This window comes from Argopecten irradians, chromosome 6, assembly GCF_041381155.1.
Source record: "Argopecten irradians isolate NY chromosome 6, Ai_NY, whole genome shotgun sequence".
In the NCBI taxonomy this organism is placed as follows: Eukaryota; Metazoa; Mollusca; class Bivalvia; order Pectinida; family Pectinidae; genus Argopecten; species Argopecten irradians.
The window spans coordinates 20,956,953-20,980,649 of NC_091139.1; the positions used below are offsets into that span (position 1 = coordinate 20,956,953).

The following is a 23,697-nucleotide window of genomic DNA, read 5'->3' on the forward strand; positions in this document are numbered from 1 at the left end:
AAGATAACTTCAGACAAAAGTTAACTGCTGTCAAAACTCTTCTGCATGATTGGTCATTCAGAAACCTCACATATATAGGGAAGGTAACTATTATAAAATCGTTAGCATTACCAATTTTTATACAAACTTTTACTGTTTTACCAGATCCACCCAAAGAAATTATCAGTGAATTACAAAAATGCTTCTTTGAATTTTTATGGAATGAAAAGACTGATAAAGTAAAGCGCACTGTTATGTATAGCGATTATAATGAAGGAGGTCTTCGAGTACCACATATTGTTTCTTTTTGCCATTCTTTAAAAATGTGTTGGATCAAAAAAATTCTTGATCCCTTAAATTCTTCGCCTTGGAAAACACTGCTTCTGGATAAGATTGAACCATATGGCGGCGATAAAATTTTTCAAATGAAAAGAGAAGGTCTTTTAAAAATTTCAAAATCTCTAAATATTTTCTGGAAAGAGATTCTGAACACTTGGGCAGACCTGTCTGGTGATGATCTCCCCACAACCCCTGACAACGTTGCATCTCAGCCAATCTGGTATAATAATTACATAAAAATTGATAATAATATAATATTATATAAACAATGGTGTGAAAATGGTGTATACTTTATTGGTGACCTCGTTGGAAATAATGAATTTTTATCATACGATAACTTTTGTGTGAAATATAATTTGAATATTAATTTTATTGAATTTTATGGAATTTTGAATGCAATTCCTAGATCTTGGAAACATATTTTATACCAAAATAATACACAATTGGAAATGAAATCATGTAAACATATTCAATACTTAAAAAGTCATGAAAAGGTTACCAAATTCTTTTATAAATGTTTATTAACAAAAGTTACAGAAGTACCAAAAAAAAGTCAAGATTCCTGGCAGGACATGTTACATGTCAACATTCCCAAAGAATCCTGGTTTTACTTAATTCCAAGATATATTACAGATGACACAATTTTGCAAAATTTTCAATTCAAACTTCTTCACAGAATAGTATATACAAATACTAAATTAATGCAAGTTAAAATGAGCGAAACGGAACGGTGCACATTTTGCGAAGTGGGGAGAGAAACGTTAATGCATCTGTTTTGGGAATGTTGTCATGTACAATCATTTTTGTCATCTTTTCTATACCTTTTAAGAACGAAATATCACTTAGAACTGCCAAGGACCCCAATTATCATGTTTCTAGGACTTTTGGATAATAAATACAAAGATGTTATCAATTTTTTATTCCTTATGATAAAATATTATGTATACTTATGTAAATTGAAGAAGAAAATCCCTACAATTAGCGACTGGAAAACACACATGTTTTATTATAGAAATGTAGAAATGTATGAATTACAAACTTATTCAAATAGGAAACAAATTATTATAAATCAAAAATGGAATTTCATTGAAGGTCTTTTAGAATAATTATTAAAGTAATGAAATTTCTATTAAAATACTCTGTCATATTTAATAAGGCAACGTCATTAAGTTGTTCTTCATGTTTTCACATAATATGTGTTTTCCTTTAACCATGTTGTTGTTTTTTGAGTGTGTTTGTTCAAACAAAAATCAAGTAAATTTTATAATATCTAATAAAATGATGTAGACAATTTTTGTACAAATAAGCCCTATATATGTATATTATATAGAAAACACTTACTTTTTATTGTAAATCAAACTATATAAGACATATGAATGTGACTTCAAAAATTGAAAATAAAAAAAAAAAAAAAGACGAAAAAAAAAAAAAAAAAAAAAAAGTTACCTGTAAAAGAGAAGAAATGTAATTTTAGTAAACAATTGTAAATCAATATCTCTACAATAAGTAGCTGTGTCAAAGCGTTTGTAAATTACACCATGCTCTGTAAAGACGGCTTTGTTCATGATATATCGTGTGTTACTGTGTTGTGACTGACGGTTACCTTGTTCAAATGAAGTATGCAGCCAGGCGTCACGCGCATGTTTGTACTCGACGGTTATCTGTCCACGTATCCTGTACTATATTCTGCAACAATGGCCAGGTTTACCTCACTCCGACCAAGATATCAAGTCCTAAGTTACTACACATACGGATTTCCTACATATTAATGCATCAACCTGATTTTACTTTACATGTAAACGTGGATATGGAATCAGGTGTAAGTTAATGTGCTACTTGCACAGAGGAAAAGCATTGTATTGGTTTGCACCTGTATGCTAATCACTTTGGACAGGTAAGACAACATCGAGCTTATTTGTTTCCTATTTCTACAACATTACTCATGTTTCAAGTTACCTATACCTCCTGCTTCCCAAATAAACTGTCCTTTACATTTTAAATTATGATTTCATATTTTTCAATTTCAACAACATTGTATGATTTTATATGTAATAAGGCTACGTCTGTAATAACACCGTTTTCTACTCAGTTGCTTACTAGGCCTACTTATTACAAATACATGTATATACATGTATATATATATAATCACAAAGAGGACGATTTTACAATACTTAATATGCAAAGGGAAACAACTGCAACTTCATCTTAGTAAGATGATAGATCGATAATCACAAACCTTAAATAATAGATCATTTTTTGACTGATTAACATAATACATTCCTTTAGATATGGGCCTTAAATTACTGACGAATGATATGAATAGTTTGTATACGGAAATACACGGAATAAGCTGAATATTGACACATACTAAAGTGTGTATTATAGTTCAAAATTCTGTTCTAATGCTCCACTCTCACTTGTCAGCTGTTAGCTTTTTAATGCATGCACATTTTGTTAGCACAATATGCCCCTTTTAAGTCAATTATGGATTATTTTTTATTTCCAAAACAGGTAGATAAAAAGCATTCAAACCTAAAATTGCATATGGTTGAGAATAGTAGCAAAATTGAAATATAACAATTCTGAATTATAACTAATAACAAAAATGAATTATAACAAATACCAAAATTGACTGACAACAAATAAAAAACCTCTGAATTGTAATGAAACTAAATTATAATAAAACTGTTCGAGAGACAATAGTGATCCATAATATCTTTGCACTTTTAATCTTAGGTACTTAGGCCATACTTCTTTTGAGCACATTGAACTTTTAATTTTGATACGGTTGACAATTTGAATACAAAATTAACATACTGAAAATATCAAACCTAGACGGCTGTATAAAAAACATCCCTGGTTGTAGCCGGTTGTTTCACATGTTCTGTGATCGAGCGGGAGATAACGCTATTTGTTTATGATAAGCGATATATTGTGCAAATGTCTAAACGCCTTCTTCTTACAATTCGATAAAAATAATTACACATATGTATGTGTTTGAAATACCTTTTAATTCCGAATAATTGGTAAGGTACATAAAATCTTTCCATCAGAGTTTTAGGTTGGTTGACAAGTGTCAGATACTGGTCGTGTTGCGTTTTCCATGAAAGTTTCGGCCTTTCAACAAAAGCATTACAATAAGAACAGTCGGTTACAATTAAAACCATTTTATTGTCGAATTCCAGTTAATAAAATAAATAAAAAAATAAATTAAAAACAAATTGTAAAACGTACCCAGCTACATTAATCTTTACTTTCGAGGCAGTTACGTAATAGAAATTTAGCTCTTATACAATGCTTTTATGTGCAATTTACATACTACATGCATAGTTTGTTTTCACTTTTTGTCTATGTTCTTTTTACAGGTAAATCGGGAACAGAAATTCGTTGATCAGAAGTAATATAAACTCTCGTCGCCTATAAAGACATTCCATGGAGTTTTAAAGTCATAAAGATCATTACCGTACTCTGGTAAGAATACTTGTTCAGTTAATGCACTCCCTGGACATGTGGCTAAATTTCGATCCAACTTTAATAGTGTTTTCAATAATAACACAGATTGCTATATATATCTAGCATGTTCTAATTAAAATTTTATCTTTTATTTGAATTCATTTTTCAGCTAGTACTCTTTGGCTAAAATGGCACCTCGTTGAGGAATGAACCGCTTGTATATAATTTTTGTTTATCATATTTTATGATCTTTTGTCCTTTTCTTTAAAGGCATATGCTTCGTTTGTCTTGTGTATTTACTTTAAAAAAACTTTTACTTTTACTAAACTATAAAAGGTTTAATATAATATATGTAGATTTCCGTTTGGCAAAATACCATAAAAGTCTTGTGTTGATTTTATTTCCCGCATACGATACTAGCAAGTTTATTTTCGGTTATGTAACAGTCTACCTACAGACTCTGGAAATAAGCTTTTTAAGTCGGAAATACACTAATATAAATCTGAAGCTACAATAAGGTGTCATTTCAGCGGTATGGAATGAATGCTCTACAGATATATCAATTAAACGTCTTATCTGTGAAAAAAAGAATTCCAAATATAATTGTATAAGACAATTAAAACATAAGATACTTTTAAGACTTTGAAGATACAATAACTAGTCATCAGATCCACTGTAAACGATATAGTTCTCGTACTTCAGCTGAAGCAGTTTTGAGCTTTGTATACTTGCAAGATCTGACATAGCGATTTTTGTGTTCATTTTTCATCTGCATGAAACATGAGACATTGTTTTAAATCTATGACACAATTCAGTGACTTTTTATACTTTAAATTAGACTAAGGCGTAAACATTTAAAAGGTGTATAAAAATACTTACCCAACATTTTAGTTACTCTAGAACCATTGTTTATAATTAAGATATTGACATTAGATGCATTTAAGAAAGTACTTGTCCATTAATTGAATATAATAACTGCAATTTTCCCATTTAAGGTGGTTTTACTGGATTCGGGGTGTTAAAGGTTAAAGCTGGTTCGGATGTTCATTTCATTTCTATTTTATTTTATTGCAGATACGAAATTGTTTTGTTGGAGTACCAAGAAAATCAAGAACTTATATATATTCAAATATATCATCTCTATTTTGGCAAAACTAAACTGTTCACATATTTTGAAAGGAAGCTTTTTATACTGGTTTCTATTAAAAATCGAGCGCTATGGATCTCTCTTCTGATGAGGACGACGATTGGTTTTATCGATCTGATTACGATTCATCCTGTGATAGTAAGATAGACCTCCTGTATCAACGATACTTGGAGGAAGGCCTGGACCTCAGCGATAAGTACTCAACACCTGTAAATGACTCTGACGACAGTAAAACAATCTACTCATTTGCTTCCAGTCAAAAAAAACCAGATCAAAAATACATCGAACTATGTAAATCAAAACCAGACCAATATAAACGATGTTCTCTCGAAATCATAGGTGTACAAGAAGCCGAATGCACACCTCTTGACGACTATCACTATCCACCAGAAAAGATTTATATATCGGGTAGATCAAAATGTGGTCAGGCTTTCAATGAAGATATTGTAGTTGTGGAAATCTTATCCAACGTCCCCAGTTCGTTACATCAAAAAGAGGGGAAAGTTGTGACAGTTGTAGAAAGGACAAGATATGAGGACATTGATCACCCAATATTTGTTTGTACTCCATCCGATATGGAGAGGAAGATGATGTTCCCAGCGTGTAAAACAGTCCCAAAGATACGAATATCTAATAGACATGTCCTTCGGGAAAGGCAGAAAGAAGAGAAATATCTTATAGAAATATACAAGTATGACGAGCTTGAAGGCTGCCTGAGATTTGATAAATTTTTCAAAATACTACCTAATGAAATAGAAAACTATTGTTTTCTTGTTGCCTTTCTAAAATGGGACACTACCTGCCAATATCCTCTGGGAGCAGTCATTGGAGTTGTTGATACTATGAGGTCTAATGCCTTACGTATCACGGAGATACAGCATAGGGTTCGTTCATTTTATCCCCAAGATACAGTTAATGCAGTAAACGAAATCATACGGAAAGAAGAAGAACACGTACAACCTTCCGACATTGACGATACATTCGTTTTTACTATCGATCGAAAGAACACGAAAATAATGGATGACGGTTTTAGTGTGGAAGTTCTTGAGAACACTACAAATTCCGATGAAATAGTTTACAAAGTTGGTGTTCATATAGCTGATGTCTGTAGACTTGTGCAAAAAGATGACCCAATAGATATGGAGGCAAGGGAACGATGCAAGACAATCTACGCTGGTATGGGAGCAAAACCGTGTCACATGATACCTGCATGTTTAAGCAGGGATAGATTGAGTCTTCAGCAAGACAGACTTCGACATGTATTTTCACTTTATTTTGAAATCAACAACGAAGGCCGGGTGCTAAAGTATCCAGAACAGGAGAGTGTCAGACGATGTGTGATCAAAGCAAGAAAGAACCTTTGCTATGAAGAAGTACAGGATGTCTTGTTAAGAAACAAAAATATAGATGTTCCTGGTTTGTCAGAAAAGTTAAGAATCATGTTTCGCCTGGCTACGAAGCTAAGAATTCATCGTCTACAGGATGCCCACTACGCATTTCCTGGAAATACATTACTGGGATTAGACAAAGATAACGATATCGACATCCACGAAGCTCATTATCTTGTGGAGGAATTCATGATCCTAACCAATCAGTCCATGGCAAATATGTTAAAAGTTGCTTATCCTAATCACATTCCACTGCGGGTTCATGATTATCCCGACGCTCAGGAAACACAGTCGTGGTTGGAAGAACAAAATGGTATAGAAGATATCGTTATGAGCCTCCAACAGAGAAATCTTACAATAAATGACGATGTAACTCATACTATTGGATTTGGAAACATGATTAGGAATGGATGTCCCGATTATGTACCAGTTGACCGTCGAATTTGGAATGCACTTAATAACGCCTATGAATCGAATGATGATAGAAAACTGAAAATTCTTCTGCGAACAGACGACCACCATCCAAAGCAATGTGTGGCATTGCAGAAGTGGAATCTATTCCAACGTAAAGCAAAATATATTCGTGGTCAATCGCAGGATGACAACCATTTCGGTTTGAGACTTAGGCCTTACACGACAGGAACATCCCCTATAAGAAAATACACGGACCTGGTCATTCAAAGATTGCTTCTTGCGAAAATCCAAAATGCATCTTTTCCCCCATATACAGAAGAGGAAATTGATGACATATGCAAATCCTCAAACAAGAAGATACACAAAGAAGAGGGGTTGTTCCGCCAGTACCGCATGCATGTTAATGCTGACCATCTATTGACATCCAATTCTGTCAAAATATCAGCTGTCATTGTTGGGTTACCTGGGCAGACATCAATTGAGCTTATGATCCCTCAATTTTCAGAAGAACCTTTTCATTTAAGGTTTAACGTGCTCGGTCTGTGCTCCCAGCCACAATTAGAGCAAAATCAAGGAAAAATCAGAAAAGTTTTTGCTAAATGGAAGAAACGTATTTACGACAGAGATCGCATTTCTTTTCATGACAGAAGAGACATTGAAAGATGCTGTTTTACTATAGATCCAAATGGAAGTTTGGTTTCCATGCGGTATGTTGACTGGGTGGCTTTGTTATGTGCGTCAATAGAAGACGGTTCGGAGGAATCACGATCTATTTTCAGTCGAATTATTCCAGAATTTAGAATGCTTCCCAGTGAAGATGATGAGAATATGTTTGCTTCTGACGTATCCTCTGAGGTTAATGGAAATAAGTACATACTAAAACATCTATGTCACTTTCAAAGAATGTTTGAAGTTGGACAAACATTAACTGTTCAGATTGAAGCAAGGTCCAGGCATGGTTCTCTTGTACCAAACATCCAACTGGTATACGCCACAGACACTGTTGCATTTTGCCTTCCCCATGTGGTAGATCCAATCTTGTGTCTTTCGAGATACATAACAACACCTACGAAACTGACGTACCGGAATGAGGCAGAGTATATACGAATTTGGACGCCTATCCTCGAAATGGAGGAAGTTACTAACATTGTCCGGAATGAAGATTCTCCTCTGGTCAAAAATGTACCTGTGACATTCCATACACCTACCTCAGGGACATTCACTCTATATTCTGGATTTTGTAGAAAAAGAAACATTGACTTTGGATTCCCGGGATTATCAGAAGATGACGATATTGGAGAAGGAGATGACAGTAATACTGATAATGGAAATGATGATGATGATGATGTTGAATTCATTCAAATTGCATCTGGTGATTTCCTCTGTATCCGTTTCAATGTGTCAGTCTCAAATGTTGGTGAGAAAGTTAGTGCTTACAACAAATGTGAGGAGACAACGGACATTATGGACCATACAGATCCGACACAGACATATGACTGGGTGGGTCACGCCAAGACCACGAAAATAAGGCGTTTAGGAAATAGGGCGGCAGCTAGATTTGAAATAGGATTTAGTCTTCACAATAGTCCAGCGATACCCGACATTGGAAGATACAACTGTACATTGGAATTACTCATAAAGTCCAATGTAAGCAGGTAAGACTTTATCTAGTTTCCCATTGTAGTCTTCAATTTATCAGATTTTATCGTCTTTTGTCTTTAAACAGTCACATTTTAACCCACCATCAGCAGATGTTGTCTGTTCAAATGATCCGTTGACCGTGGTCCGTCCATGCTTCGTTCAATTCCTGTTGCCTATTGAAAAAAAAGATTAGGTACATGATCCCTAGTAATACACATTTTTAGTATTGAAATCGATCTGAAAAGAACGGCCAGCAGGTGGGCGTGTTAGATTAACCAATGAAAATTTCTACTGTTATTTCTCAGAAAGTAATGAAGGGATTTTTAATTTGTAGGTTCCTACTTCGTGCTTAATGGAGAATGCGATAGATTCCGCTATTTCAGATGAGATATTTTTCAAGTATCAGAAAATGATATTTTATTGCATGACTCGTTATGTCTTCATAACAAGAATTACTTGTATGTCAGAAAAAAAAACAGAAGAAAAAGGTTGTAATTTTCCAAAATGTTTAGTTTGAAATACAGTTTTTGATTAAGATGATGATTTCATCTCATTTTTTTCATCTATCTCGATAAGTATTTATTCGCATTGACTCATAGAAATACAATTTTCTGATACTTATTTAAAAATGATATCCATAAGGTTCATTAGTATTGAGATTGAATGTTTGACTCTACTTTGTTTTTGTGAAAAAAATAGACGAGCCGAAACAACTCTCAGAAAGCTTTGGGAAGCAACAGATTTGGCAAAAGCGATAGCACTTGGAAGACGGGTTCCAAAATTTGGCAAGTATCTTGATAAGAAAATATCTGACCTTCTAGACTGATATTGATTTTGACGTCATTTGTTTGCGAGCGTAACGTCATACTTTTCAGCTCACAAAATAATGACGTCGTCAGAATGAATATCCATTCGCAAGGGAAGTAACTCTGTAATACAATGACGTGCAAGGATAAATCTATTGGTTTATATAAGGCATTGCCTAGACACGATCGAACGCTTGTGAACCCCATCAAACATAACAGCAGTTTTACTGTCCATTTGTTGGATGACCAATTAGATCTTAATTGGATACACAATTACATCTTACTGGTTTTGTGATCTAATTAGAATATAACATGTATCCCGTCTCAGAACTATCATATGACGGGTACAATCTGGGATAAAACAAGTTGTTTTAGTGATAAATAATTACTCGTTACACACGCTTGATACACATGTCTGTAGCAATATTCACAAGACGTTTGCAAAAGTAGATTCCGATATCAAAATAAAACAATTTCGATGGAATTTTGATCTTTTCAACACCAAACTAAGGCAATCTCCCTGGATATAACATTCCTTTAAACTATTAGTATACATGTATGTTACTGTTTACACTGATTTGGTTTTGGAATATAGATTTTTCTGGAAACATTTGAATGTTTTACTAAAATTATTACTTATATATTCTATATAATATATAATATATTATATTCATATTTGCAATAGAAAAGAAAATGTTTCAAAAACCGTCCGTGAAATACACATACATTTAGATATGTGTGTTAATTGCTTTATTTTGTGTAATATCTACATTTGAAAAAAATCCTATTGGTAAATGAATTATTTGGTGTCTTAATTATAACTGACAATGTATTTTTTTTAAATTTAAGTACTCTTGTATTTCAAGAATTATTTATGAGTTATCCCCCTGTCGAAGTCAGCCATTTTTTTTTCTTTCTACCAGTATTCCGACGCGCTCACCGACCCCTATATAATGCGCGTGAATCGATACACCAGCGCTCAGTCTATACATGTACATATACACCTACTAATACGTAAACGAAGCCATTACCTGTAAAGCTGTGTAGGGCTTGTTTCAGCAAGAAAGCATGTCAACTCCTTTAAGATGCTCCACCGCCGACAGAGCATAAATGATAATCATCATTTGTACAATAATTGTTTTTTATTCGTGTATCTATATGCGTAATTAACACAAAAATAATATACATTCATGTAAAATGATTTAATTCGCCTTTGGTTCATGCGCAATCAGTACTTCATTCCATATAGGATATAGTGCAACGGAAATTTTTCAGGATGCAATTTTTTTTAATATTTTTAACTTGAAGTAAAATTAGAAATTCAAACTTTTCAATGGTGGTAATGGTGTAAGGTAAGGAACTTTTGTAACTGAAGAAAAATACTAAATCGTGTGCTCCTGCTTTTGAAAATTGCCATTTGTCAGCGGTGGAACATCTTTAAGCTGTCATTTAAATGTTTCACAAAATAAAATTTCCACACAAGTGAATAGAAATCCAAATAATAATCCGTTCATGCACATATCACCACGTATGTACGAGATGTACTCGACTGGCCATGTGCACGTTACAAGTGACTCTATCATATATAAACTACAAAAGCCACACAGGTGTACATGTACGTGTAAAACCTAGTGTATATTGAAGTGTTTTATTAGCTCGTAATTGGCATAATTAGGGATCTAGCTTCGACAATGGTAGCTGCTATTAGAATTTCCGAGCTTGTTTACGTTTGTATTCATTCATTACTTTTTATTCAACTGTATAGATCTATATATGGCCCTTGGAAACTTTATTTGAGAAAACCTTGAACGTACTGACCATTTTATTCTTATGGCACGGTCTCAGGTTAAACGTAAATACGTCTTGGTAAATTGTACATTAGATTTAGAGCCAGTCAGGTGTTAGTTGTTACACCTTGAACAGCGAGCGTTCGACTGATTGCACGTGTGTGTGGTTCACGCGCTTTATATAGGGGTCGGCAAGCGTGTCGTATTCAAGCAGAGTTAATACAAAATGACGACTTCACTTACTTAGAAACGCAAGGGGTTGTCCCAGAAACGAATTCTTATTAAAAATACTTCTTTTTTAATCTCAGTCAGCTTAAATATGTACACATTTAAAAACGACTTTACACTGAGGTGTGCTTAAAACGTGCTTTAATAAAGACATTGCTGCGGTCACGGAAATTTATTCCGTGAAATGATTTGCAAAGTGTAAATTAAAAATATACCTTTATTAAGATGGCGATATATCCCCGCAAATAAAGCGGATTTTTGGTATGTTGTGACCAAACCTAACTAAGGTGATGATTAAGTGTTTTACTGTCGTTTGCAGACCCTTCTTACTTGGAAGACATTGACAGACTGGAAAAAGATATCATCGAGCCAAACGTTGACATTCCCCGAAATAATACCATGCAACAGGTGGCCATCAATGTTGCTCTCAAGTCCTCGTTCAGTCTGATACAAGGACCACCCGGTACGAAATTATTTCTGTATAAAGCAAAAAATTTCAAAATTGTGTACTAAGATAATTCATGAATATAAACCTCCGCGAATAATGCCAAAACAATAAATTGTGAAATTTTACACCCGCGTGGTTTAAAAACTATACAATACTTCTTTACTGGTGTTTTTACCTTTTCCAAACCATGATGCTATTATCACGTTGATTTAACCATCAAGATGTAATGTAATATATTGTTTCCGTTGCTAGTGTATCAGTTATTGGTTTTACATATAAATTATGACAAACATCGACGATGAACAGGATACCTAAATAATCCTTGCTATTGCCAGAATTTAATTATGTATACTTTCAATATCCACACGCAAGATACTTTTCACGAATACTCTTCGCTCATATGTATTGTCATTAATGGAGAATCTTTTTTATTAAAGGAACCGGAAAGACATTTACTGGTATCAAACTAATATACCTGTTCCACCAACTTAACAAGATGACAGAAGCGACTGGAGAGAGGAGGCAAATACTATACTGTGGACCGTCTAACAAATCAGTCGATCTCGTTGCCAGTAAGGTTTTGTTTTTATTTTTATTTTTGTTCTTTGTTCTCAGCATTGGTAAATATCATATTGGCATTAATTTGGTGTACATAGATTTTCCCATATATTTACTGTTCAAAACTGTAACTTATAATATGCCTAAAAACTTTATCCTACTGAGTACTGCTTAGTTATGATTTGCAATTAACTAACACATATTAACACACTTTCTGTTTGATGCTAGTTTGGTTTTACAGTAAACGAAATAGAAATGAAAATACTCACATGCTCAGAGAGGTATTAAATGGTATTTATTAAATCATTGAATTCGAGTTATTAATGGACATATTTTGTATATAAAACACTAAATAAAAATAAATTTATATTGATTCTTTATAAAATCATCACGCCATACATGTACATCACTTTCTCTTATCTATTCTGATACCGATACTTAGGAGACCAAAAATAACGCTATCATCTTTACAGAGACTTTATGCTAAACATGATTTAACCTCTGGCATGTTTATATCTCCCATATTGCACATTTTCTAGTCGTCATTTGTATATCTAATTATTTTATGTAGTGGCTATCCGCTTGAATTGATTTCATTTCGCTTTTTATAGGATGGATGAAAGAGAAATTCATGAACTGTAACAAGGCACCTCGCATGGTACGGTTCTACAGCCAGACGTACGAATGTGTGGACTTCCCTATACCTGGTCGCATGGAGTCATCACGACGTTCTCTGAAAAATGCGAAACCGGATCCTTTCTTGACGGACAATGATGTTGCGGTTCATCATTTGATTCGTAAAAGCGGTAAACAACATGCCGAAGAATTGAAAAGGTATGATAATATGTTCCGACAACGGAAGTACGACATAACATTTGGTGATGTCCAGATGTATTTGAAAACGTTGAGCGAAGCAACAATAGAGGAGCTGCAAAGTGCTGATGTAATATTTTGCACAACCGCTATGGCTGCCAATCGGAAGCTGTTGAAAGGGACAGAAGGCAGAATCTATCAGTGTATCATAGATGAATCTGGAATGTGCACCGAACCGGAAACAATGGTTCCCATTATAGCAACAGAGGCGACGCAGGTAGTTCTTATCGGGGACCACAAACAACTGCAGCCAATCATAATGTCCAGAGCTGCTAAGGAACTTGGACTGGACGTCTCGCTGTTTGAGAGATACGCAAAGCTTAAAAGACATTTGACGATGCTGAATCAACAGTACCGCATGGTAAACGATAAACCAGCAGTTTCAATATTTTTTTGTAATATAATTTCTGGATTGACTAAATTTATTTTTAGACCAAACTTTGTGAAGAGTTTAGAGTTGATGTTTTGTACTTTCTTCTATGATTAACTCAAAATTCATCTCAATCCCTACTTGTTGCAATGATTTCTGAATTTTATGATTTTATTTTATTAAGAGGATGAATTACTAAATTACTTGTTGCAATGATTTCTGAATTTTATGATTTTATTTTAAGAGGATGAATTACTAAATTACAAAATGTGTAGAATATTTCTACAAAATTTTCGTCGTATAGCATCGTAACAATTTTGCACAACAGCAAATCGTTCACACCGGACAAATATTAATTACAGGGAAACATAAGTAAGTGCATATCGTCCTCACGTTAAGACAAAATATGACTTTTTTCAATCTTTTTAGTCAGTAGTTTGTAGTTTAATACCATGATACCATCGATGTCTCCAACTAGATACAATGTATGTATATAATGTATGTACCAGATAAGCGGTCATTTGGTGTTTCAATGCTTTATAACCATTTTCTATTTAAAATAGAATCCCTGGATATGTTCCTTCCCATCACAAGCATTTTACGACAATGAATTGACCACAGACAGAACGTATACATCTGGTTGGTTAGTGAACCGGCCATTAAAGATCTGGAAAGACAACAGTCCCATGACACATAAACCGATCGCTTTTTTCCATGTGGAGGGAAAAGAGACAACTTTAGACGTTTCTACCGAGGACGGAAATGAAAAGTCAAAAAGCAACATGGATGAAGCCAGACTAGTGGTAAGTTGTCCAATTGTGAAAAGGGAATATAATCAATTCAGTTCGAGTAATCATTTAGAGATTTTCCAAATGGTCCTTTTTACCTGGGAAACATTTTTAAAGCAGAACTTTCTTGTGTTATAAAGATTTCGATGAAAATGGGGTAGAAACAGTATACAGTATGCTGAGGCAACACCGCTAGATTTGTATCATACAACGCCGTGGGAAGTTGTACTTCCCAGGAATGATGTTTTCCGTATTTATAGCGTTTTTACTTTATGTAACTTTCCATAACAACCAAAAATGTCATCGGCCCAAGATTTCATCAAATTACTGTAACGCAATCTTAAACTTGTCGCAGTTTCTGTTGAGAATGACGTTCGTCGAAGGAATATTCGGGTCCGGCGCAACGGTGTTTATGACGTCAACAATTAAGCGCGTGCAAAAATTCCTCACCGATCAATGGTTTCCAAGGTCTTGTAAAATAATTCACATATGTTGACTGGGGTTAAGAGCAACAGATGATTTGTTGGATCCGAAGACAAACTGTTTGTGTGAGGGTCCAACAAATCATCTGTTGCCCGAAAACCCAGTCGATAACTGTTTTGTTACGCTCATTTACTTAAAACAATGCATTGGCGTCACGGATTGTATGTGTATAGGCATATTTTAACAGTCGATTTTAATAGTTCTTTGGACCGCTCGATGGATTATAACGATTTTCAGGCAACTTCGTGTAAAAACACTTGAAAATAATTTATTTGTATTTGTATAGAGAGTCAGGTGACAATAATCGTTAATTCCTTACATATCACAGCACACACACTGCAATATTCAACGATTAATTCAAGCATACATGTAACATGGCTAAGATAAGTGCTCTACCGTTGTTACACTAGTATCAAAATTGCTGTATATCACCGCTTTTCAAAAGTTAACAAAATCATAGCGCAAATTAACCTTTCATTTAAAGGACTAGGTATGGTATCAAAAAATATGCCAAAATTGACCAAATTTTCAAATTTGCATATTTTATGCAAAGTTACCATGGTTATATAGCAAAATCATACTTTCTGTCAACAAAAACATCATTAAGTTTTAATCACGTATTCAATATTTCAAACGCAACAACTTAATTTCTTCTAAATACTTAATTTGAAATTTGGCAGATTTAGGGGCCAAAAAGAGCCATTACCATATCTAGTCCTTTAGGTTAAAAACCTTTCAATGAGGGATATATTCGTTGTTAAAACACCTCATATTCTATAAGTATAGATTTTAAAATGTAATGTCACAATGCTAAATGGTTTTATTAGTCATGTGAAAAATATTGATAGTCATTATTTATGTATTTTATTTATTTAGGTGAAGATCTTTACTCGTCTCGTTGATACAGAAAAGATTAACCAGACGGATGTTCGTATACTGTCACAATACAACGCACAGAGGCAACTCATACAGCATAAATTAGTGTCGGAAACAAGATACCGTGACGTAAGAGTGGATACTGTGGTGGCTAGTCAAGGTTTGTACCAACACAAACAACAGCAACAACAAATTTTTTGTTTGTTTTACTTTAGAGTTACTTTTTAAATTTCAAAGGTTTTAGCTAGGTGATAATGGAAATCTAGGCGTTTTTTTAACATAACACATGATTAGTACATGACGTCTGAACGATTTTGGCCTCTAACTAGCTATTTAGTATGAATGAAAACTTCTAGCCTCTTGAACGACTCGGTGTCGCGTAATAATCCCTATTTTCAAAATTATGTAATCCTTGATTTGATAACAACTTTATTATTTTACGACAATATATGCACTTTATTTCAAATAATATGCTCCTCGTAGCTAACAGTGTTGAATTGCTTTACAACATTGTATTCTGTCTGTTACAATTGGTATAGGTGGTGAGAGCGATTACATCATCCTTAGTACGGTCCGGTCCATGCCCAGGCCGCTGATTGAGCATCGTCCTGCTCTAGGATGGCGTCTACGTCATCTTGGATTCATTACAGACACTCACCAAATAAATGTCGCTCTAACAAGGGCCAAAAAAGGGCTGATTATTGTCGGTAAATGCGTATTGAAATATTTTTAATACAATGAAGAGATGATTAAGGTGACATTTCTTTGTTAAAAAGATTTGAGGGTGTCATAACGAATCTAAGAGCACAATTAGTAATTTTTTCTCTGAATAATGAAATATATTGTCATTATTAGTACCAGAACATCTCCAGAGCGGCCATATTTGTTTACGATTCACCAATTTCTTTCACCTTTCGTAAATAATCTATATAACTGATCAACATTCACCTTTCTAGTATTTATTCCCTACTTTTAGTTTTCTATTTAGTCAGTTAAGTTAGGCAAGTCTAAACGTTTTATGTAAAATCACACAATCAAGCAAGAGCACATATCTGTTTTCAAGGAAACACTGTGGATGTTCCCGAATTATATGTATTGAATGTGTACCTATTGTAGTCGCCTGACACTCCTAATCTACCTTTATGATACTTGCCTAGCAAAAACATGAACACGAAATAATTAGTCAACTGAAATAATATCATGCAAATCTAGCAAAAGGCATGGATATTCGATAATTAGACAGCTGAGATCAATTCATGTTTTGGCAATTTTTGTCTATGCAGAATGATATTTTCATTACTGTTGCATAGTATCGATATACATGCATGTGTATAACATTCAATGGAAACTAATTTCCTATTTCTATTGAAGGTAACAAACATTTGCTTCGATGTGATCCAACATGGGAAGCATTGCTGAAATTCTACGAAGCAAACAATCGAGTGTTTAGCGTATTCCCACCTCCATAAAAATGCTACAAGACAGTTTTAGCCACGCCCCGTGTGCTAATACACACGTGCACTTATTGGACGTCGTAACAAATATCGGAGCAAACACAATCTAATGCAAAATCACTTGCGTTACGTATACTCAGGAGATTTTGACTGACAGATTGCGAACCGCCAATATGGGAAGTGTTATGGAGCGGCTTTGAGCGAAGACCGGAAAACCAGGTGTTTAGGACTATCCTCTCGGAAAGTGAAAAATAACATTCCTTGCCTTCATATTTTTGAGCACTTGGCCACTATGTTTAGTGTTTATGTTTATATCGCAAAAATACGGAAGCACATGTACCTTATATGGAGTTAAACTGAAAGTTACAATTTATAGCAAACGCAGAAGAAAAATACCTTTTCTCCTCCGATTTGTTTTAGTTCAATAGAAGCATTTTGTGCACTTTAGTTTCTGATAAAACCGTATGTGTAGAAGACGAACTGTTATCAATCAGAAACCGTTTGTTTATCAAACCACATGGTGTTTTGCTCTTTTTGGATTTAGTTCTTGAAAATGCAGATTGATAAGGTTGTTACCACCATTTTAGAATATGATTGGTAAATATTGATATAAAATTTGAATTTCCTGCTGTATATTTATATTGTCCCGGTATCAGTATTGTGTAACTAAACTTAGTAAATGAGTTCACTTACAACAACATTAAACTGTAACAGTATAAATATCTTATGTGATTCTGAAAGGTGTGCTAAATGTATGACCTTTTAAATTGTTACAATGAATATAATAAATCCATGTATTTTTGGGATTGCATTTGGAATAGGATGGTCTACTTAAACAAACGAAATTGTTACCTTATTCTATATCAATTTAAATAAAGTACTTTCGGCTGTCCTCAAAAGATATTGCTTGAAAACCGTTACAAATATACAAATCTTCAAAAACTATTGATCGGTCAATAGTTTGACCTTTGACCTGCGAGGAATATTTGAACTTATTTAATTATTGACGTTATAAACACCGGTATGCCGGACTCAAATATTCTTTCGACAAAATCAATACTCAATAGAAGCTAGCTGCAATAAGTGTAATATTTTGAGACGGTGATTTGATATAATCTCGCGCCGAAGGCATTTTGGTTGTGAAAGGAAGAAGCGCTATAAATACGGAAAATATAATTTATGAGAAGTATGACTTCCCAAAGCGTTGTATGATACAAACCTTGCGAATTTTCAAGTTCATTTTTTGCTTTATTGAGCACTTACTCATTGTGTTTCTAGACTTTTCATCAGGTAACAAAACAGTTGTTTCATGCCTTATCACAAAACAGTCAAAAACTTATAGGTGTTGGGACCAAGCAGAGTAACTGAATTATGAAACGATTTGGGCTGTTGGCTGATAAGGTATGAATAACTGTAAACTGTTATATCGTAGGGGTATGCCGCTTATAACATATAACATGTAGGAAGAGTGCTCATCAAACTACATATACTTCACACATGTAAATATTCTTGTGCCAAACTTTTAACGATGCAAATGCTATTTGAAGGTGTTTTTTTATTTAGTTGTGTCGTTTTTATTGAAACATTTGGTAGAGTAATTACATCTATTTTGTACTGTAAATAATATGTATCAGGCCCCGATTTTCAAACAAAATTTATAAGTCAAAAGCGGACTTAACTCTATAGTTTACGTTACATAATGCAAATAACTTATGTTTACAGATTTTGAGCGGGTGCATTTGTTTTGAAAAATCGGGCTTAAAAATGATGTCTTTAACGTTTGTTAAAGCATATAGTGTTTTTCACTTTTGTACTATAGTATGGACTCATACATAATTTCATATATTGTATTTATATTGAAATAGATAAGTCATTATTAAAACAAAACCATTATCGGTGAAAGCCTTAAATACATCAGGGTCAATATTGGCGCGATTATGGTAATACAATTTTGGTGCGATTCTGTAAATACAATTTTGGTGCGAATACTACTTATTAATATATACACGTCAACATTAATGAATGCTTCAATGTTTGATGTGTATACCTTATACATACTAATGAATGCTTCAGTGTTTGATGTGTATACCTTATACATACTAATGAATGCTTCCATGTTTGATGTGTATACCTCATACATACTAATGAATGCTTCAATGTTTGATGTGTATACCTTATACATACTAATGAATGTTTCAATGTTAGATGTGTATACCTTATACATACTAATGAATGCTTCAATGTTTGATGTGTATACCTTATACATACTAATGAATGCTTCAATGTTTGATGTGTATACCTTATACATACTAATGAATGCTTCAATGTTTGATGTGTATACCTCATACATACTAATGAATGCTTCAATGTTTGATGTGTATACCTTATACATACTAATGAATGTTTCAATGTTTGATGTGTATACCTCATACATACTAATGAATGTTTCAATGTTTGATGTGTATACCTTATATCTACTACTGAATACTTCAATGTTAGATGTGTATAACTTATATATACTAATGAATGTTTCAAAGTTTGATGTGTATACCTTATACATACTAATGAATGTTTCAATGTTTGATGTGTATACCTTATACATACTAATGAATACTTCAATGTTTGATGTGTATACCTTATACATACTAATTAATGTTTCAATGTTCGATGTGTATAACTTATACATACTAATGAGCGCATCAATGTTAGATGTGTATACCATATACATACTGATGAACGCATCAATGTTTGATGTGTATAAATAATACATACTAATGAACGCATCAATGTTTGATGTGTATAACTTATACATACTAATGAGCGCTTCAATGTTTGATTTGTATAACTTATACATACTAATGAGCGCATCAATGTTTGATGTGTATAACTTATACATACTAGTGAACGCATCAATGTTTGATTGTATACCTGATACATACTAATGAATATTTCAATTTTGATGTATATGACTTATACATACTAATGAGCGCTTCAATGTTAGATGTGTATACCTTATACATACTAATGAATGTTTCAATGTGTAATGTGTATACTTATATATACTAATGAATGCTTCAATGTTAGATGTGTATACCTTATTCATACTAATGAATGTTTCAGTGTTTGATGTGTATAACTTATACATATTAATGAGCGCATCAATGTTAGATGTGTACACCTTATACATACTAATGAATGCTTCAATGTTAGATGTGTATACCTTATTCATACTAATGAATGTTTCAATGTTTGATGTGTATATAACTTATATACATATTAATGAGCGCATCAATGTTTCATGTGTATACCTTACACATACTAATGAATGCTTCAATGTTTAATCTATATACCCTATACATACTAATGAATGCTTCAATATTTGATGTGTATACCTTATAAAATATTAATGAATACTTCAATGTTTGATGTGTATACATTATACGCACGAATGAAAGCTTCAATGTTTGATGTGTATACCCTATACGCATTAATGAGCGCTTCAGGGTTTGATCAACCTTGCTTGACAAAGGTATTCAGTGCGGTACTGAAACTCTTGGCAGATATCAAGTTAAAACTGAAATCCCCGTTCTTCACTACTTGCTGGATCACTTTAGTTGCGCCACTTCCATTTACGCAATAAACAACCAATGAAAAAGTTAGTATCATTGTTGTATGGATTGAAAAAAAATGCCAGCGCTGTTTTAAATGCACAGGTTTGCGACATATTAAAATTTCCAAAGATTAACATTTTTGTGAGTCATTTGTTTATGAGTTTGGACACCATTTTTTTTAGTTTTGTTTCATGTTTCAGTGTTTTTATCTTGTCACGATATCGTACACATTTACCTTTCAAATCTGTTTGGGGAGGAACGCATCCAAGAGCTTCATTTAGCTGGTCTAAAACATTTAATAGTTGACTAAATAAGAAAAAAGTCTTCGATAGGAGCTGTTGTTGACAGGCATAGCATGCCTAAGTATACCAATGTAGATCTCTACCATCACTTCGGTTTAGTGCTTTGACATATGAAAACATTTTTTCTTTGGTCGGCTGAACCTAGCAGCATCCAATCAGAATTTAAAAGCAGAAACTTCAGTTTTGACGCGAGATCCGCCATGATGCGTTATGAAAATCAACATGTAATTTATTTTTTAATAAAATGTTTAGGAACAGATAATAAGTGAAGTATAAACGTGAAGTTAATTACTTTTGCGACTTTACAAAATTATCAATCACGTTTTACATTCCCATTTTAAAAATAAAAAACCGTTTCGGAAAGGAAGTGGGCCTTTAATGAACGTTGTAAGTTTTATACCATCCGTCTTGAATCTTTGTATATATACGATATATGAAAATCTATTGAAGTGAATATTTTTTCATTTAACGTTCTTTTAGGTATGTTAATATTAATGACTGTGTTCAGAAAAAATATAAAAAATTTCCCTGTCATACTTAGTATTTAATTTCCCTGTCATGGTCGTCATTGCGTCAATATAAATGAGTCTAAAAGCATTAATGCAAAATAATGCGTGTTATGCTCGGGCAGTCCATATATGTATAATATAATCATGAAAACAATTCCATATAATGTATATGTTATATAATTGATAATCTTCGATTGTTTGCCTCTTATATTGATCTACTTAAATGTGATTTAGTGATGCCATCCAAAATGCCATTACCATAATTATATTCTTATCCTTGCTTCAAGTTAAGCTCGATTATATCCTATGGATAGTAAAACATTTAGAACCATTCATTCCACTGTGTTTATAAAAGAGTGGATATCGGGAATCGAGATAACATTGATTATCATAGCTGAGTGTTTGTTAACATCGAAGAATCGTGTAAATAAGCTGGAAATTATACTGCCTTCAAGGGAATGCATTACTTCATATCAAACTGTCTATTTTAATCGAATAGATTCATAATTGCCTTCTCGTCAATTTTAATTGGTGGATATCTGATGTTTTCGTTGATCAAGTCCTTTCTAAACTAATATTCAAAACGCATTTATTTTGATATAACTATGACATATACAACATCGTCATTTTATAATTTGTTGTGTCAAAATATTTACAAATAGTTGGGCATATCAGTATTTGGTTCATGGGAATTATTTCTAGTAAGCTGTTATGAAATGCATCACTGTAAGAAACAACTAGTAATTCTAATGTACGATAATAATAGATTTTGGAAGTAAAATTGGACGTATCCCCGTGTCATTTTTTTCAATTCTAAATAATAAAACGAAGAGTAGTATTTCTATTCAGTGACAAACGGGAGAAATAAAAAAAAATGATAATAAAAAATCTAACATGGACATACGCAACAAACGCGGCTATCTATGTTGTTTGGCATTTTTCTTATTCAAGTATTCAGTGATATATCATAATTTAATTTTGTCTAAGGAGCATTTTAGTGGCTTGAACATGGACGTTATCATCTGATATTTACGTTTGTAGCATTCCCTATAATTGTTTTACATGGTTCACAGTGATACTGAACGATGTTTCATGTTAATTGATATTGAGGTTAATGTAATAAATTTCCAACTCTATTATAACGTATAGCATGTTACCTGTCGGGACTGGATAACAATTAAAACTAGAAATAATTTTTGTTCGAAACTTTTTAAATTTTCATATAAATTAAAAGAAATTTCAATACAATATTAGGGTTATTACATACTTCTATCTTCTTATCTCATAGGCATGTGACTATATCGCCAGATGTTCATTGTTTACGTTAAGGTTTGAACGTATCATTCAGTATTTCCAGTAAATCATCAAATTGATATAAAGGTGATCTCGAAGTAGCTTTGAAAAAATTAAATGTACAAGCGCGAATGCATTTTAGATAATCTAATACGTTTACGTTTCAACTTTTTACAGTGCTTAAAGTTATATATGCCGTAACTGGGCGATACTTTTGACATGCTATTTTTTCATCATTAATTTATTAAAAACCATAAGGTTTGATGAATAAAGCTGTAAAAACCATTCAAATGGCTTCAGATGACGTATAAACATTAGTTATAAGGAGATATTTTGTACTGAAAATTATTGTTTTTATACCTGAAATATGTTTAAATGAAAACATACCTGCAGAAGTCACTTTATAATTACTAAAAACTTTGAAAAAATGTGTAATGAAATCGTAGACCACAATTTGGCTTCATAGTCTCACCGTACGTACTCATTTCACTTCACTATTGATGTTTATAAATGATTTTTGGCAGCACTGCCAAAAATCATTTTCAGCTCTTGTTTGTACATGTAAAATTATAACCTATGCATTGAAAGCACTGTTATTTTCAAAAAGTTAGTAATTTTTGGTGATGAATAATATATTAAAAGCTCATCTTGATTCGTATGAAAAATACGGCACATATAACTTTAACATCAAGAGTACAGGAGTTATCAATAAGCATTTTTTACATTTATAATAACATTTTTATTTTAATTGTTTGAAATATATGAACATGACAAGGTCAAATGGAGTTCTGAATAAATAAAATTATCAAAGAAACAAATCCGTCTGTTTTCACTCTTTAACTCTTCATAATTATTTCAACAGCAGGATACCAGCGACTGATTAGTTACCGTCTGTATTAAGGCGGCCACAAGAGCCAACCAGACGATTAATTCGGTACTTTATTAGCCTT

The 23,697-nt window shown here is 33.1% G+C and overlaps 1 protein-coding gene across 1 annotated transcript; it reads left to right on the forward strand.

The window, feature by feature from the left end:
* Positions 1 to 1,426: 1,426 nt before the first annotated feature.
* On the forward strand, positions 1,427 to 20,777 carry LOC138325297 (3'-5' exoribonuclease HELZ2-like). The gene is made up of 11 exons (XM_069270853.1): positions 1,427 to 2,212; positions 3,684 to 3,789; positions 4,846 to 8,375; positions 9,061 to 9,146; positions 11,502 to 11,645; positions 12,068 to 12,202; positions 12,800 to 13,422; positions 13,995 to 14,234; positions 15,579 to 15,738; positions 16,118 to 16,285; positions 16,950 to 20,777. Exons 3-11 carry the CDS (start codon positions 4,990 to 4,992, stop codon positions 17,045 to 17,047), a joined length of 5,040 nt encoding a protein of 1,679 aa, XP_069126954.1. The 5' UTR covers positions 1,427 to 2,212; positions 3,684 to 3,789; positions 4,846 to 4,989; the 3' UTR covers positions 17,048 to 20,777.
* The last annotated feature ends 2,920 nt before the right edge of the window (positions 20,778 to 23,697 follow it).